Source organism: Coturnix japonica, chromosome 9 (genome assembly GCF_054131305.1).
Source record: "Coturnix japonica strain WE chromosome 9, WE-NBRP24, whole genome shotgun sequence".
Taxonomy (NCBI): domain Eukaryota; kingdom Metazoa; phylum Chordata; class Aves; order Galliformes; family Phasianidae; genus Coturnix; species Coturnix japonica.
Genome location: NC_140671.1, coordinates 25,508,171 through 25,527,257, shown reverse-complemented (window position 1 = coordinate 25,527,257; position 19,087 = coordinate 25,508,171). Strand labels below are relative to the sequence as shown.

At 49.8% G+C, this 19,087-nt stretch overlaps 1 protein-coding gene across 1 annotated transcript; it reads left to right on the top strand.

Moving 5' to 3' along the window:
- Positions 1 to 396: 396 nt before the first annotated feature.
- On the top strand, positions 397 to 5,794 carry LOC146759874 (uncharacterized). Its single transcript, XM_085508787.1, has 9 exons — positions 397 to 511; positions 717 to 778; positions 1,392 to 1,545; positions 1,734 to 1,990; positions 2,179 to 2,264; positions 3,220 to 3,350; positions 3,868 to 3,985; positions 4,302 to 5,129; positions 5,636 to 5,794. The coding sequence occupies exons 1-9, from the start codon at positions 397 to 399 to the stop codon at positions 5,652 to 5,654; spliced, it is 1,770 nt and encodes a 589-aa protein (XP_085364913.1). The 3' UTR covers positions 5,655 to 5,794.
- Positions 5,795 to 19,087: the final 13,293 nt, after the last annotated feature.

The window sequence follows — 19,087 nt, the reverse complement described above, 5'->3', positions numbered from 1 at the left end:
TCTCATCTACCCACAAGGAGGAGTTCAAGTGTGGGTGAGATGGTGAGAAGAGCCGGGCTGGGAGTGGAGCAAGGAGGAGAGGGCAGCGGGAGGGCTGCAGGTGAACGTGCCTTGGGCCCAGAGCCACCTCCATCCCTTCTGGTGGGGGCCATGGCACACAGGGGATGAGCATCAGCCTGAAAAGAGCAGAGCTGGGCTCCTGCAGGCAGGGCAGGCAGCAGGCAGGCACAGAATGGGCAGCAGCCATCACCGGCTGCATTCCATTGCGTCACAATGGGCTGCTGTGTGACATGGAACCCAGGAGCAGCATCAGAGCGGCTGCAGGGTGGTGGGTGCCACATCCTGGAGGAGCTTCTGGCAGACGACTGGAAGCATCTGGAAGGGGTGAGCTCCCACATGGCTGCTGCCAACAAGGAGCAACCTGCGCGTGTGATACGTACCAAGTTAAGCTGGTGGGAGGACGGCCCCGCAACGGGCTGTGCCTCCAGGAGTCCATATGGCACCACCAAAGGTACGGGGATCCACAGACAGCACACGGCACCGCTGCCAATGGGTCCTGGCAGCGAGTGGGCCGGAACCAGCACTCTTCCTCGGGGCTGTCTCTCTTTGGGATCAGGGATGACGCTGACCCTTTTCACCTGCCATCCTGCTCTGAGGCAGTCGGGGTGCTGGGAAGGGGTAGATGGGCTGCAACCTGCTTTACCTTTGCTCTGCAGAGCGAGTGGCCGTCTGGGACTCCGTGGCCGTCTGTGTGCAACAACAACTCCTGCTGCACAAGGTGGGTCAGCACCTGTTTCCTGCCGGTCCCCTTGGAGAGCTGGGCAGTCCCCTTGGCCCTGGGCTGTGTGATGCAGTGACTCTTCCCCTCCCCAGAATGCAGGTTCTTCATAGGGATGTCCCACTCCAAAGTCCCTATGAGGTTCTTCATAGGGATATCCCCCCCTTGAAGTCCCTATGAGGTTCTTCATAGGGATGTTCCCCTCTTGAAGTCCCTATGAGGTTCTTCATAGGGATGTCCCCCCCTTGAAGTCCATATGAGGTTCTTCATAGGGACATCCCCCCCAAAAGTCCCTATGAAATCCCAGTGGGCCTCCCACAGGTGCAGCACTGCTTGTGGCAGGAGGTGCTGGATCTCAGCGCTGCTGCCAGCTGCTGGAATCCTGGATTCCATGAAGCTGCTTCTGCTGGGGCTGCCATGCTGCAGTTTGGAGGGTGGTGGGAAGGAGAGGGGTGGGCAGTTCCTTCCCAAATGACTCCCAGTCCCCAGGCCAGCACCTCTCAACAGTGGCAGATGATACAGCAGGGCCTGAAGCACGGTCCCTGGGCAGGGAAACTCCCAGGCCCTCCTTCAGCCTTAACCCTTGGGCCCTTCCGTTCTCTTCCACTCGTAGGGGATCCGAATTCCTACCTTCGGTTCCTTCGACATCGTCTTCAAAGAGATCAGGGCTAAGGAGGGCACCCTGGTTGTGCAGTGGCCGGCGTTTCGCCTGGCCAGGAACCTTCTGGACGTCCACAGTCTGACAGGTGATGAGGAACTCCTGACAGGTAGGAGGAGAATTCAACCCTTGCTGGCAAACAGGATGGCTGCTTCCACTTTCAGAAGCAAACCAGCCCTTCCATGGAGCCCATCCAAACACAGGGCCGTCCTGGGTGGTGAATACAAGTAGCACTCAGAAGTAGGGGCAGGAGGGCTGCTAAGTGACCAATTCTGACCACCTGGTGTGATTTTACAGGCCATAAGGAAGTGGAGCCCCTCAAGTACACCGAGGTGGCCTCAACTGCATCGGTGTCCCGGCACAGAGTGGAGACCTGCATATGCAGCACCACATCCCTCATCTCCCACTGCCTGAGGAACGGGGAGAGCGTTGCCTTTGTCCTGAAGGACATCGGGGTCCTCTTCTTAGAAGGAGCACGAGTTCAAATGAAATTCTACTACGACTTCCTCGAGAAGGTCTGTGGGAAAGCCAGTCTGGAAACAGCAGTTTTCAAGGTGAGCTTTTGGGTTCTGCCTGACCCGGGCAGTCCCACAGCCCTTACCCTGCCTGCATATGGCCTGCCAGAACCCGGCCAGCTGCTCAGGCAGCCAAGAGAGCTATGGTGCTGTCAGCTCTCCCTCCGCTCCCGAGTGCTTCAGCCATCACAAGGATGTTCCACCGCCTCCCTGATCCTCCCCTGCAGGTCCCCTGGCTGCTGGACATGGTGGTGTCCCGGGTGGCAGAGGTGGCCTCCCTGACACTCTCTGGCCGGGTCATCGTCTTTCCTGAGTGAGTATGTTTGTGGATGGAGCCTCTGCTCAGCGCAGCTGCTCGGCTCTCCCTTGCTATCGTTTCCTCCTTGTGACCACAGCTGTCCTGCCATGAGGACTCTGGGCAGCCAGTGTTGTTTCTGTGCTGCCACATGGGATGGGCAAACAAGTCTGGTGGCAGCCTCTTGTGTTGCAGCTTGTCCTCAGCCATCAGAGGGGCTGGGGGGAGGCTGAGCACTGGGGGGATGCCTCATTTGGTGCTGTAAGTCTGTCTGGATTGCCAGTCATAACTGTGCTGTCTGCAAAGGATGTGCCGTTAACCAATGACCTGAGTAATGCAGCTGCCTGCAGTCCCATGGAATGATGGCATTACCCCATAGAGATTGCTGGTTTACCTGGGGAAAACAGCCTGATTTGACTGTGTGTGCAAATCAGACCCGACAGGTGACCCCACATGGGGGGGAGTTAAGCAGGGTGGAGAAAGTCACCGAATCTGGGCACGGGGCCTTCACCCAGCTCCACAACCAGAGGGGTGTTTGCTGTTGAAGTCAGTATATCAGGCTCCCCTGGGGTCTGCTGACAGCTCAGGACTCAGGTTGTGCTGTTGCTTAGGGAACTATAATGGAGCAGATGATCCACAGCATTTCCTCCTGGAGCCTTTACCTTCTCTCCAGAGGTGGGCACTTTGAGAATCCACCCTTGGGACCTATTTACACGTCCCAGAGCTGTAGAGGTTTCTGTGAGGAAGATCTGATGGTAGAGATGAAGGAATTTAGGTGATGTTTTCATCCTTTTGAGGCCTGGATTTCTCAGCTGGGTGACCCCATTTCCCAGCACAGCCCCTGGAATTGGGGCACAGGCAGCTTTGGGGGATGCTGGACCTTGATGCAGTGTGAAAATCAAGCTGTGAGCAGGCAATCCCGGTGGGCAGCAAAGGCTGCTGAGTCACGCCTCCATCCTCTCCTTCTGTACAGGTTTAAGTTGGAGTTTATCCACAAACCACCTCCCAGGAAACCATCCAAGGCATCCAGGGAAGTGCCTGGTGAGGGCAAGATGGAGAAAGAAGAGGGTTTGGGTGTGCCACCTCTTGGCCGGGACAAGAAAGGTAAAGCAGCAGCCAGCTCCTTTCCGTGCCCCACACAACCAAGCTGCCGTGGGAAAAGCCCCACTCAGTGATCACCCAATGGCTCCAACTCATGCAAAGATTCATGCCTCTCCCAGCCACATGTTGGTCTCATGAAATGAGGATGCCTCATAAAATCTAAGGTGCAGGATGCGATGTTCCCACGTGCCCCCATCCCTGGGTGTGGCAGGAGGGGGGGGGGATCCTCGGCCCCGTCCTCCCTTTGGGCAACGAGCCCCTAGAAGAGGCTGTCAGCTCACAGACACCACTCAGCTCCTCTTTCCCAAAGCAAAGGTCAGGAAAGCGGGCCCAAATCTGAGCTGCACCCCTGAGAGGAGGAGCTGGGCAAGAGGGACAGACGTCCCTGGAGGGAGGGAGCATCTGCCAGGGAAGTGGAGCGGCCCCCCTGGATGGTTTGGGACAGGCCTGAGCAGCCCTGCACGTCCCAGAGATGGCAGATTGACAGCGAATCCCCTCTGATGAGATGTCTTCTTCCCAGGGCCAGGAAAGATCCCTGAGCAGCCATCCTTACATGGCCGACGGAGCACTGCCCATAGAGGAGGCACAGGTTCTTTTCCCAAAACAAGGGTGGAGCAGAAGAAGAGCTCTGTGCCCAGGTGAGGCTGGGTGCTCGGGGTTGGGATCCTCATGGGGCTGAACCAGCAAGGGCCCATTCTCCAGCCCCACTGCCTGGGGCTGTCCGGCACTGCTGAATGCAGAGCATGGATGGGTAGTATGTGGCTGCTGTGAGATCACAGGGCTGGTTCCCTTCTGGCCCTCAAGAGAACCCAAGGGCAGCCTGTGAGCTCTGCTTGGGGAAGGCTGTGCTGCAGCCAAGGCTGCAGGATGTGGCCCCAAAGGTGGCTGCAGGATGTGGCCCCAAAAATGTCACACACTGTAAAGCATCTCCTCTGCTCTGCTCTTCTCTTTCAGTCAAGTTCCAGCGCTCCCGGCGGTGTCTTCACCCAAAAAGATGGCTGTGCCCAGCAAAACCCAGAGTGAAGGCACGACCAAAAGCACTGCACCACCCACGGGTCCAGCACGGGCAATAAAACCCCACAGGTGCACAGAGGAACAAGGTGCGGTGAGGCCGGCACTGAGCAGCCAAGGTCAGCACAAGCTGACAGCACAAAGTAAAGCAGCAGAGCCAGGCCGCACTCGTGGAGTGGAACCTCAGAGCTGCCAGGAAGGAAGAGGAGCAGCAAAGCCGGTGCTGAGCAGCAAAAGTGATGGGAAACACACAGCCAGAGCTCCAGCACAAGGCTTGGGTCGGGCTCAGGCTGCTGGAGCTCAGTGGGTCAGAAAACAAGCAGTGAAGCCAGCACTGAGCAGCCAGCTTCAGGGCAAAGTCATCACCAAAGGGAAGGCTCCAGAAATACGTCCAGCACAGCCTCAGAGTTTGAAAGAAGAAAGAGGGGTGGTGAGACCGGCACCAATGAGTCAGTTTGTGGGCAAATCCATAGCCAAAGCTCCAGTACCAAAGGCAGGTGGAGCCCAGGCAGTGCAGTCTCAGAGCATCAGAGAAGGACGAGGAGCAGAGAAAACCCTCAGTGATGGCAGAGTGCCGGAGGCAAACAAGGCGGAGCTGAGTGGCCCTCATGCAGCCCGGCCTCCATGGATAATACCCAAGATAGTGATTGAATCGCCATCGAGCTCTGAGGGCAGCCTGCCTGGGAAGCCCGTCTACGACAGATCCCTTTTGATGCCACCACCACTCAGCTTCAAGCGCCAACAACGGTCCCGAGACAGGGCACAAAAGAGGTGTGTGATTCCTACCCGTATCGCTGTAGGTTGCCATATCCCTGTAGGAAAGCAGGGGTGGAGGAACAGGGTGGGGGGACTCTCCTGAGACCCCTTGGCTCTGAGGGATGGGATGGCTGAATTCCCTCCAGCCTTGGGCTGCTGCGACACTAGAGGAGAGTTCCTCCTCCTCCAATGCCACGCTGTGCTCTGTTGGCACACCCAGCACACCAAGGCTGATTCTGCAGCATGTGGAAGGCCCAGCTAAGTGTGAGTCTGCTCAGGGTTGGAGAGGAACCCACTGCTTTCCAGCTCGTAGCTCCTCCAGTTCCCTGATGTTTTGGGGGTGGGGGGGTCGCTCGGGAGCAAAGTAATTCAGCTGGACACCGAGGGGGGAGGGAGAGAGAGGGAGTGAAATGGCTGCCCTGCCCTCAGCATCCTGAGCTGAAGTCTCCGACGGGGTCTGTTAGTGGGCAAAGAGCTCTCCAAACCCGCCCTGTTTTTGAAGAGTTCTTCTCCTGTTACAGAAAACAATCGGCCTTGTGAGCGTGGGGGTGCATGGAAGGCTATTGGAGCGAGATGAACAGCAGGTGGAAGCAAGGCTGAGAACCAAGGGCATCTCTAGAAGAGGAGGAGAGCCCTCTTCTAGGGGGGATCACGGCGGAGGAGGCGAAGAAGTCGAGCTACCTGAACATCGTGGGCATGGTGGGCTCTATCGACAACGACTTCTGTGGCACCGACAGGACCATCGGCACTGACTCAGCACTGCACCGCATCATAGAGATCGTGGACGCCATCACCACCACGGCCCAGAGGTGAAACAGAGTCTTCTCAAGCATCAGTGTGAGAAGGACCGCGTTTGCTTCTCTCCCTTGCTGTTGGTGGATGAATCAGGTGGGAAGCATGAGGAGAACAGAACAAAGCATGCAAGACAAAAGCACTCTGAAGTTGCTTGGAGATCTCAGGATAAAGAAACATGCCAAAAATATCTCACACCAACAATGAAGACTAATATTGAGCTGTGAGTTTCCACAAATGGTGATGGTAGTTGTTTTAGTTAATCCTGTCCTCCTGCAGGTTCCCTAACGTTGGTTCTGTTGCTTTCTTCTAAGAGAAGTACAAAGAATTATCCATTTCAATAAAAAGGTCTCTCTTAGGTACCACTCTTTACCCTTGGAAAAATATGGTTTTCTTCCCAAACTAATGCTTTTCATCTCTACAAACAGCATTTTATTATCCATTTCAGACAAATTTCCGATGTATTTCACACTAATATCAAGACTTACACCAGAAAAAAATGTGTTCTCTCTTAGGTATCACTCTTGAATCTTGCAAAAAATTCATTTTCTTACCAATACAAAGCTTTTCATCATTACAAGTAGCATTTTCTACCCAAAAAAGTGGTTTTCATCCCCAATAGAAATCCTTTTCTCTACAAATGGTCCCTTGTAGCAACATATGAAACACTGTTATTGGAATACCTCTTTCCCTCTTCAAAATAAGGACATTTCCAACAGAAATATCGATTTCTGACAAATTTTAGAAGAATGTCACACAAATATCAGTACCTATCCCAGAAATAAAAAGTTTTCTCCTAATAATCATTCTTTATCCTTGCAAAGACATGGATTTCTCACCAAAATAATGCTTTTTATCCCTTTAAAATAGCGTTGTTTCCCAGAAATACTGGTTTTCATCCCCAGAAGAAGACATTTTCTCTACAAAATGAAGCTTTCTAGCAAAATAGGACACATTGTTTCCAGAATACCTTTTCTCTTCTACAAATTGAGGACATTACTAACAGAAATACCTTTTCTCCTCTACAAAATAAGGACATTTCCAACAGATATATACTTTTCTGACAGATTTAAGAAAAATTTCACAGGAATATCAATACTTATACCAGAAATAAAAAGGTCTCTCTTAGGTACCACTCTTTACCCTTGCAAAAATATGGTTTTCTTACCAAAAGAATGTTTTTCATCTCTACAAACAGCATTTTCTAAACATAAAGGTGGTTTTCGTTGTGGGGATACAAGAAAAGCTGTTCAGAGCAGCAGCTGTGGAGCAAGATAAACAGCATGGGAACCAAGGACACCTCTGCAAGGAGAAGAAGAGTCTCACAGCTCTGATTGGTTATGTGCCTGCATGGACAGTTGAAAAGTGTTTTGTAGAATGCTTTGTTGACATGTAAGATGTTTGGGAAAGTTGTAAGGGCGGATGGGAAAGTTAGAAAATAACAACTTGTGAAGGTATATAAGGGATGTGAGAACTTGTAATAAACGATTTGGATCGTTCACATCTGAGTCCGTGCCGAGTCGCTGCAAATGGCGCCCACAACGTGGGGCAAATCAACCCGCGGCTGAGCGAGCCCGGTCCGGCAGCGTCGCCCGACTGAACTTCGGAGAGACTGTTTCGCGCGCACCCGCACCGTTCTGCAGGACAGAAGGTGAGCAGTCGGGAACTATGGGGAGCTCACTACCGAAGGAGCAGAAAGTAAATCTCGAAGTATTGCGGTCAGTGTTACCGTATCAGGATAAGACTGTGTCTACTTCAGCATTAGCTACTCTTCTTAAATGGATAAGCAAAAACGTCCCTGAATTTCCAAAAACTGAGTTCTCTCTAGATGGAGAACTTTGGGACAAAATCGGCTCAAAACTCTACGAGGCTTCTCTCGCTAAAGACAGAACGGCTGCTAAGCTGTTGCCCGTTTGGAGCCGGATAATGGAAGGGATTAAGCAATCACGACGGGAAAGAATTTATTCCGACCATTCCCTGCCGCCCTCCGTCCCAACCCCGCCGCTGCCTCTCGCTGCGGGAAGCGGCCCGTGCCCGGATCCGACCGGCGGCTCCGACCCCCCCGCGATTCGGGGAGACGAAAAGCCGCAACCGCCCCCCCTCGCGCTCCCGCCGTTCGCTCCTCCCCCGACGTTCGCCGCGTTGCCGCCCTCTACGGCGCCCCCGCCCTTCGCCCCGCCTACGACGTTCGTCGCGCCGCTTCCGCCCCCCGCTCCGCCCACGACGCTCGCCGCGCCCCCGCCCTCCGCTCCGCCCATGACGTTCTCTGCGCCGCCGCCCTCCGCCCCCCCCACGTCGTGCGCGGCAGCGTCTGTGCAGCCGGCGTGTAACGTGATTAAAGACACGGACGGATCGAAACCAGGGGATCGTTGTGACCCAGGTCCAGTATATCCGGAATGCGAATCGGGCGCATTTCTTCCTGATGATAATTTGAAGGGAGCAGAAACGACAAATTTCCCTACAGCGTACTGTGGTGTCTTAGAGCAGTGCAGAAAAGAAGCAATATTAAGGGGTGATGGTGACACATTGCAAGCCTTTCCTGTGTTGTATCAGCCGAATCAGGTCCCCCGTTGGGAACCCCTGCCTTATGAGGCAGTGAAAGAGCTAAGGAAGTCAGTGAGAACATACGGAGTTCAGTCTACCTTTACATATAATCTTTTGGTTGCAATTGGTGATAGTTATGTTATGACCCCTCATGACTGGAAAAGTGTGTTACGAATGATCCTCTCTCCCATGCAATACACCGTGTTCATGACTGAATACCGGGATCAGGCTGCTGTCCAGGCCTTGAATAATTTGAACAATCTAAATCACATTGGCCTAGAGGAACTCATGGGGGAGGGGGTCCGGGCAACACCTCAGGCACAGGCACAGCTGGACAGGCAGTGCCTGGAACAAGTTAAGACTTTGGTGTTGCGTGCTGTCCGTCGGGTTCCTGATATTAATTCACCCGATGCTTCATTTACTTCAATTAGGCAAGAGGCTACTGAGCCTTACATTAAATTTCTTGACCGTTTACAAAATTCATTAGAGAGACAAGTAGAAAATGAAGCTGCCCGAAATGTCTTGCTTAAGCAATTAGGAGTAGAAAACGCAAATGCAGACTGTCGAAAGGTTTTAAAGTCCCTAAGGAATGCAGACCCATCAATTACTGACTTGATTAAAGCCTGTCAAGATGTAGGCACAGAAAGTCATAAAATGGCCCTGCTAGCAGATTCATTGGCCACCCAACTTGATGCAGGGACAGCTCAAAAAGTAAAGTGTTACAATTGTGGAGAACCAGGTCGTGTCCAACGGGACTGTAAAAAGCCCAAGCGAGTAAATAAAAATGCTTCTGCTGTTCCAACTCGACCCTGTCCACGGTGCAGGAAGGGGCTACACTGGGCTAGAGACTGCCGATCCAAACTTCCTGTTGCTGCACAGCCCTGCGATCTGCCGGGAAACGGCAAGAGGAGCGCGAGACCGCGCGCTATGACAGCAAATACGGTCCCGACTCAGCCAGATGCTGTCTGGCCAGCTCACTCAGACCAGCCACCATTGGCAGCGCAGGAGTGGATTTGTCCACTGCCCAGTCAGTGACGCTGACTGATAGCACCGTGACTCTCATTCCAACAGGGGTAATGGGTCCCCTTGGGGACGGGTGTAGCGCCCTCTTGTGAGGACGTTCTTCTGTTACAAGGATGGGACTTTTTGTTTTACCTGGAGTTATAGATGCTGACCATACCGGGGAAATTAAGATAATGGCATGGACACCCTCACCCCCCTGTTTTATTCCAAAAGGCCAAAAAATAGCACAATTAGTCCCTTTTCATTCTATGACCAAACCTGGTATTAGAGATCGAACCGGTGGATTTGGGAGCACAGATAAACCTGTTGTGCTATGGACCACACAACTGTCAAAAGACAAACCTTTATTACCATGCTTAGTAAATGGCAGACAGTTATTAGGACTAGTGGATACTGGAGCTGATGTTACCATCATTAAGTCCAGTGATTGGCCCCCTGAGTGGCCACTAAGAGACCCTAATTCTGCTATTGTGGGGGTTGGGGGCCTACAGCAGCCAAAACAAAGTGCCCGAATTTTATCTTTTGAAGGGCCTGATGGTCGCATTGCTCACGCTGCTCCTTACATTGTACCAATTCCCTGTACTTTGTGGGGTCGTGATCTCTTAAGTCAGTGGGGTATGATTTTGCAGACAAATTTTCAGTAAGGGCCATTGATCGGCAGCAACCTATACCCTTAGCTTGGAAAACAGAACAACCTATTTGGGTAGATCAGTAGCCCTTAAAAAGAGAAAAGTTGCTGCACTTACATGAGTTAGTTCAAGAACAGCTAGCTGCTGGTCACATAGTGCCTACTACCAGCCCTTGGAATACTCCGGTTTTTGTTATCCTCAAGAAGAGTGGAAAATGGAGACTTTTACAGGACTTGCGTGCTGTCAATGCAGTAATTGAGCCTATGGGAGCGTTGCAGCCTGGCCTTCCTTCACCCTCAATGTTACCTTCGGATTGGCCTATAGCAGTCATTGATTTGAAAGACTGTTTTTTTACCATTCAGCTTCATCCAAAAGATGCACCACGATTTGCTTTCTCAGTGCCCTCTATCAACCTACAAAGCCCTGTTCAGCGGTATCATTGGACAGTGTTACCACAAGGAATGCTTAATAGTCCAACGATATGTCAATTGACTGTAGCAAATGCATTACAACCAGTACGAAAGGCTAGACCTCATGTCCTTATTTATCATTACATGGATGATATTTTAATAGCAGCAGAACAAGAAGAGGGTCTAAAGGACGCTTTACTGCTCGTCTGGGAGGCAGTCCAATCTATTGGCTTATAAATAGCAGAAGAAAAAGTGCAACTTAGTTCTCCATGGAAATATTTAGGATGGAAAATTGCATCTCACACTATCCAGCCACAAATCCTCAAAATAGTACCTCACGTACGGACATTAAATGATCTGCAAAAGTTATTAGGAACCATCAATTGGTTGCGGCCACTTTTGGGAATTACTACTCAAGAGCTGCATCCTTTATTCAAACTACTGAAAGGAGACCCAGATCTAACTTCTAAAAGACAATTAACACCAGAAGCACAACAATGCTTAGACTCTGTAATAACATCAGTGCAAAATCGATACAGCCATCGTGTTTGTTTATCACTTCCAGTACATCTCATAATAATATCCAACTTCTATCAGCCATATAGCTTGTTATGTCAATGGGATACCTCAAAAAAGGATCCTCTCATTATTCTCGAATGGGTATTTTTACCTCATACATTTTCAAAAACTATTACATCACGAGTGGAAATGTTTGCTATGCTAATACAGCGAGGTCGTCATCGTCTACAAATTCTACGAGCTCTTGACCCTGATTGCATATACGTACCTGCTACTAAAAAAGATTTAGATTGGATGCTTGCGCAGTCACTTCCTTTTCAGACTGCTATGGCAGACTATACCGGACAATTGTCCACTCATCCTCCCAAACATCAGTTACTACATAATTTGGCTGATATCCCCATTGCTACTAATACTTTACTTTCACATGTTCCAATACCTAATGCTGTTACTGTATTTACAGATGGCTCTGGCAAGACACACCAAGCAGTGGTTCTCTGGCGTGCGACTGCTACACAATGGCAGTCAGACGTACATGTTGTTGATGGATCACCTCAAGTTGTAGAACTTGCTGCAGTAGCTCGAGCTTTCCAAATTTTTTCAGACCAAAAGCTTAATATAATAACTGACTCTTTGTATGTTACAGGTATCATTCAGCGGATTGAAGGATCCTTTCTTAAGGAAGTTGATAATCCGGTTTTGTTTGTACAGCTCAAACGAGTCTTGCATTATGTTTCTCACCGTACTCTTCCTTATTTTATTATGCACATTCGATCGCATACTACATTGCCTGGTCCTTTAACTGAGGGCAACCGTAAGGCTGATCAAGCCACAGTCGCTTTTGCTACTCCTCAATTATTTGAGCAAGCACGACTCTCCCATCAATTTTTCCATCAGAACAGGAGAGCCTTACAAAAACAATTCCAACTGACAGTAGATCAAGCCCGTAACATTATTTTAACATGCCCAGACTGCCAGGCAATTGCCCCTTTGCCTCAAACTGGGACAAATCCACGTGGAACAGCCCCTCTTCAACTCTGGCAGACAGATGTCACTCACGTTCCTGAATTCAGCCGTCTAAAATACGTACATGTAACGATAGATACTCATTCTTCTTACATATTTGCCACAGCACATACAGGTGAACGCAGTCGTGACGCCCGTAAACACTGGTTATCTGCTTATGCTGCTATGGGAATCCCTCATACGATAAAAACAGATAATGGGCCCGCTTATACTTCTAAGGCCACTCAAACTTTCCTTCAAGAATGGGGAGTTAGACATATTACAGGCATCCCTCATTCTCCCACTGGACAAGCTATCATTGAGCGTACTCATCAAACACTGAAATCTGTTCTTAATAAACAAAAAAGGGGGAATACGGGAGACACACCACAAGAAAGATTATGTAAGGCTTTGTTTGTGCTGAATTTTTTGAATCGTGATCATACAAATACAACTCGTGTGGATCGTCATTTTGGGGGCTCCCCAGTGCTCAAGGAACGGCCAATGGTTAACATTCGAAATATGGCCACAGGGCACTGGGAAGGTCCCTTACCATTGATAACCTGGGGTCGTGGATATGCTTGTGTTTCTACAAGGACTGGCCCTACATGAGTTCCGGCAAGATATGTTCGGCCTCATCTCAAGGCAGAAAATAGCACCCAGCCTTAATAATGATTGTGATTATACGCCTCTTACTTCATTGATATTGCTTTGTAATTTGTTGTATTGCAAATAATAATTTTAGTAATGGTAAGACATAGTAGGTAACTCTTCCACATTACTGGTATAAATTTAAGAATTAGAATTATTAAGCATTATTTAGATTATTGTGTGTCTTTCCTATTTTGGCAGTAGATAGAATATAAGTTAAATAGGATTTGATGTTACCAATGCTGGAAATTATGGGAATAGCTCTTCTAGTGTATTAGTAATGTTCAGTTATGATTTTATTAGCCTATCAACTAGCCTCTTCTTAGTTTGTAAAAATAAGACCCTGGAAAAGAATCCTGGACAAACGGATGATTCTTAAACATAACAGTTATTAACTCTTTTTCATCTCACTAATTGGGATTTTCAAAATATGACCATGCATCAATTGAAACAAAGGTGCTTGCAAAAAAAAGCTAACCTCGGCAATTTATTCTGTTTTGTAAGCAGGTGTTCCACTTGGACTCTGTACCATGCACTGGCCATGTGGATGCAGTGTACAAATGGAAAATACCATTCAGACCCTGAGTAGGAAAAGAGCAAGAGAGAATCCGTGGTGGATGAGAAAGGGAAAGTGCACCTTGAAGCAGGGGACGCCCTGCTGGCGCTGCCTATCGCATCCACCGCCAACATGATCCTTCTCTCTCCTTTTCTGCAGTTTTCTGCCTCTCCAGGGACAATAAGTAATAATGTGCTAGCTTAGGGAGTATTTGCTTCATGCTAACGGGATGGTCTAAAATGGATAACACGAAATTGAAGTCTTTTCTAACCTATTTCAAATTTACACAGAATTGGATTCTCAGGGGTTCTTTTCCAGGTTGTAGGAACTTAGGCCGCAGGCAAAATGCGTCTGATATTTTAGTGGATTTAACCATATATTTTGTCATTTGCCTTATCTCCTTTTTCATTTTCAGAATATTGTCAATCGAGGCCTTGATTGAGTTATAATGATTATGTTATTAATATAATTAGTATTATTATTTTATAGTATGGTAGTAGCTTGTCAATAAACAAAAAAGGGGGAATTGTGGGGATACAAGAAAAGCTGTTCAGAGCAGCAGCTGTGGAGCAAGATAAACAGCATGGGAACCAAGGACACCTCTGCAAGGAGAAGAAGAGTCTCACAGCTCTGATTGGTTATGTGCCTGCATGGACAGTTGAAAAGTGTTTTGTAGAATGCTTTGTTGACATGTAAGATGTTTGGGAAAGTTGTAAGGGTGGATGGGAAAGTTAGAAAATAACAACTTGTGAAGGTATATAAGGGATGTGAGAACTTGTAATAAACGATTTGGATCGTTCACATCTGAGTCCGTGCCGAGTCGCTGCATTTCATCACCAAAAGAAATGGATTTCTCTACAAAATTATCGTTTGTAGCCAAATATGACACATTGTTTCCAGAATAACTCTTTTCATCTAAAAAAGAATGACATTTCCAACAGAAATATCGATTTCTGACAAATTTTAGAAGTAGGTCACATGAATATCAATACTTATCCCAGAAATGAAAAGTACACTCTTAGGTATCACTCTTCATCCTTGCAAAGCTATGGTTTTCTTCCCAAACTAATGCTTTTCATCCCTACAAATAGCACTTTCTCCCTAAATTACTGGTTTTCATCCCCAAAAGAAGACACATTCTCTTTAAAATGATGCTTTGTAACAAATTATGACTCATTGATTCCAGAATATCTGTCTTCCCCTACAAAATAATGACATTAACATAAGAATTATCCATTTCAGACAAATTTCCGATGTATTTCACACTAATATCAAGACTTACACCAGGAAAAATGTGTTCTCTCTTAGGTATCACTCTTGAATCTTGCAAAAAATTCATTTTCTTACCAATACAAAGCTTTTCATCATTACAAGTAGCATTTTCTACCCAAAAGAGTGGTTTTCATCCCCAATAGAAATCCTTTTCTCTACAAATGTGTCTGGGTCTCACTGTCTCCCACTGTAATCCATGGGGTCCCTATGTGTCCCAATGTACCCCTATGGGTTCCAGTGTCTCCCTATGGGTCACTATGTGTCCCTATGTGGCCCAATGTCCTCCCTATGTGTTGCTATGGGCCTTTATGGGGTCTCGTATGGGTCTCAGCGAGGTCCCTATGTGTCTCTATGGGTCTCACTGTCCCCCACTGTAATCAATGAAGTCCCTAGGTGTCCCAATGTCCTCACCTCGATGAGACCCTTAAGAGACTCCATAGAGGCACATGGGGACCACGTTGAATCCCATAGATACCCATATGAAAACATTTGGGCCCATAGATACCCATAAGAGACCCCATAGAGACCCCATATAGGCACATAGGGACCACACTGAAACCCTTTGATACCCATAGGTAGACATTTGGGCACAGAGATACACATAAGAGACCCCATAGAGACCCCATAGAGGCACATAGCAACGCATATGGGGGACATTGGGACACATAGGGACACATAGTGACACATAGGGAGACGCTGGGACACATCAGGTGACACTGGTCCACATAAGGACACCGTGGATTACAGTGGGGGACAGTGAGACCCATAGAGACACATAGGGACCATGCTGAGACTCATATGAGACCCCATGGAGGCACATAGGGACCACACTGAAACCCATAGATACCCATAGGATGACATTTGGGTTCAGAGCTACCCATAAGAGACCCCATAGAGACCCCATAGAGGCACATAGCAACGCATAGGGGGGACGTTGGGATACACAGGGACACATAGTGACTCATAGGGAGACACTGGGACACATATAGGGGGACATTGGGACATATAGGGACCCCATGGATTACAGTGGGGGACAGTGATACCCATAAAGACAAATAGGGAACCTAGCTGAGACCCATAAGAAACCACATAGAGGCACATAGGGACCACATTGAAACCCATAGATACCCATCTGAAGACATTTGGGCCCAGAGATACCCATAAGAGACCCCTTAGAGACCCCATAGAGGCACATAGCAACCCATAGTGGGGACATAGGGAAACATAGGGACACATAGTGACCCATAGGGAGACACTGGGACCCATAGGGGGATATTGGGACATATAGGGACCCCATGGATTACAGTGGGGGACAGTGAGACGCATAGAGACACATAGGGACTCTGCTGGGACCCATAAGAGACCCTATAGAGAAACGTAGCGAGCACATTGAAACAGATAGATACCCACAGGAAGTCATTTGGGCCCAGAGATACCCATAAGAGACCCCATAGAGACCCCATTGAGGCACATAGCAACCCATAGTGGGGACATTGGGACACCTAGGAACACATAGTGACCCATAGGGAGACACTGGGACCCATAAGGGGACACTGGGACACATAGGGACCCCATGGAATACAGTGGGGGACAGTGATACCCATAAAGACAAATTGGGACACCGCTGAGACCCATAAGAGACCCCATAGACGCACATAGGGAGCACATTGAAACACAAAGATACCCATAGGAAGACATTTGGCCCAGAGCTACCCATAAGAGACCCCATAGAGGCACATAGCAACCCATAGGGGGGATATTGGGACACATAGGAACACATAGTGACCCATAGGGAGACACTGGGACACATAGGGGGAAAATGGAGCACATAGGGAACCCATGGATTACAGTGGGGGACAGTGAGACCCATACAGACACATCGGGACCCTGCTGAGACCCATAAGAGACCCCATAGAGGCACATAGGGACCACATTGAAACCCTTAGATACCTGTAGGAAGACATTTGGGCCCAGAGATAATCTTAAGAGATCCCATAGAGGCACATAGCAACACACAGGGGGGACATTGGGACACGTAAGGACACATAGTGACCCATAGGGAGACACTGGGACCCATAGGGGGACATAGAGATCCATAGGGGGACATTGGGACACATTGGGACCCCATGGAGAGACATAGAGACACATAGGGACACTTTGGGAGGCATAATAATTCAATTATCAACGTGACTACCATTTCCAAGCAAGGTTGTCAGGAGGATCCGGGCAACTCCAGGCCTGTTAGCCTGACCTCGGTGCCAGGGAAGGGAATGGAACGAATTGTCTTGAGGGAGATGACAAATGCGGCAGGTGTGGGATGAGCAGGAGATCAGACCTAGCCAGCATGGGTTCGTGAAGGGCAGCTCCTGCTTGACCAATCTGATCTCCTTCTACGATCCTGTGACCCATCTGATGGATGAAGGAAAGAAAGAAAGGCTGTTGATGTGCTCTACTTGGACTTCAGCAAAGCCTTCACAACTGTCTCCCATGCTATTCTCCTACAAAAGCTGGCAGCCCTTTTCCAACCTTGAGAATTCTGTGATTCTGTGAGGCAGCATCTCTTGGACATCGCTCTGCAGTGAAGACCGCCCCAGCTTCCTCAGCGAAGGCATCACCACTGGTGAGTTTCTCTCTCGCTTAGAACCTCTGTACATTTGTTACCATCTTTGTTACCATCTGTATAGTTACCACCTAGACAGGGGGACATAGAGAGACACTGGGACCCATAGGGACCCATAGAGATCCAGAGGAAGACATTGGGACCCATAGAGAGACACTGGGACCCATAGGGACACATAGAGACCCATAGACAGTCATTGGGAGCCATAAGGATAGAGACCCATAGAGACCCCATTGAGACCCATAGTGCCTCAAAGAAACCCATAGCGACCCCATAGTCACCCATAGCGCCCCATAGGAACACAAAGATACCCCATAGAGCCCCATAGACACCCCATAGTGACCCATAGGGGCCCAAAGAGACCCCATAGCACCCCATAGCTACTCCATAGTGCCCCATAGCAGCCCATGGAGCCTCATAGACACTCCATTGTGCCCCACAGCACCCCATTGCACCCCATAGGGACCCATAGACACAGCATACTGCTCCATAGAGCCCCATAGACACCCCATAGTTCCCCACAGCACCCCATAGCAGCCCACAGTGCCCCATAGACACCACATAAGGCCCTACAGCCACACCATAGAGCCCAATTGAACCACATAGACACCCCATATCGCCCCATAGTGCCTGTAGACACCCCATAGAGCCCCATAGAGACCCACTGAACCCCATACAGACTTCATGCAGACCCCATAGAGCCCCACAGACAACCCATAGATCCCCAAAGACACCCCATAGACTCCCCATAGAGCCCCATAGGGACCCCTTAGCGCCCCATAGAGACCCCATTCTTCCACATAGAGCCCCATAGCAAACCATAGCACCCCATAGTCACCCATAGCGCCCCATAGGAACCCAAGGATACCCCAAAGCACCCCATAGCCACCCTACAGCAAAGCATAGCCACCCCATAGAGCCCCATAGACACCACATAGTGACCCATAGTGACCCATAGGGGCACAAAGAGACCCCAAATCATCCCATAGCTACTCCACAGTGCCCCATAGCAGCCCATGGAGCCTCATAGACACTCCCTTGTGCCCCACAGCGCCCCATTGCACCCCATAGGGACCCATAGACACCCTATACTGCTCCATAGAGCCCCATAGCACCCCATAGTGCCTCACAGCACCCCATAGCACAACATAGTGCCACATAGACACCACATAAGGACATATAGCTGCGCCATAGAGCCCCTATACATCCCATAGAGCCCCGTAGGCAACCCATTGTGCCCCATAGAGCTCCCATAGCCACCCATAGAAACTCATTTTGCCACATAGACACACCATAGCGTTCCATAGACAATGGGTCCTGGCAGCGAGTGGGCCGGAACCAGCACTCTTCCTCGGGGCTGTCTCTCTTTGGGATCAGGGACGACGCTGACCCTTTTCACCTGCCATCCCGCTCTGAGGCAGTCGGGGTGCTGGGAAGGGGTAGATGGGCTGCAACCTGCTTTCCAATCAGAATGAGTGGATGCAAATGGAGTCGGAGGTGTTACAAGGAGAGGCTCTGGATTGGAACATGGAGAGCAGAGCTGGTGTGTCCCAGCAGGCAGGCGTAGTCAGGTGCCCTTTGGAGCCTGCTGTTGTTGGCGCTGAGCTCAGGAGCCCCATCAGCGTGGTCCTGCGTGCTGCGTATGGCAGCGCCAAGAGATTCCCTTGTGGAAGAAGGGGGAGGATGAAGGAGGCCGAGGGCCCTTTGCTCAGGGCCGGCTCCTCTGTGGCCTCTTGCTGGCCGGAGAGAAGGGCTGCCCGCTGGGCACAGGCAGTGCCTTCTGGCTCCCGTGCCGTGCCCTGTCCTCCAGCCCCCTCCTCATGCCATGTGGAACGCCAGTGCCAGCAGTGCCAGCAGTTAGAACCCTGTTGGGCCATGTTAGAACCCTGGCCTCAGATGTCACCTTGTTCACCACTGCCCCACGCAATGCACTCGCCTCTTAGAGCTCTGGC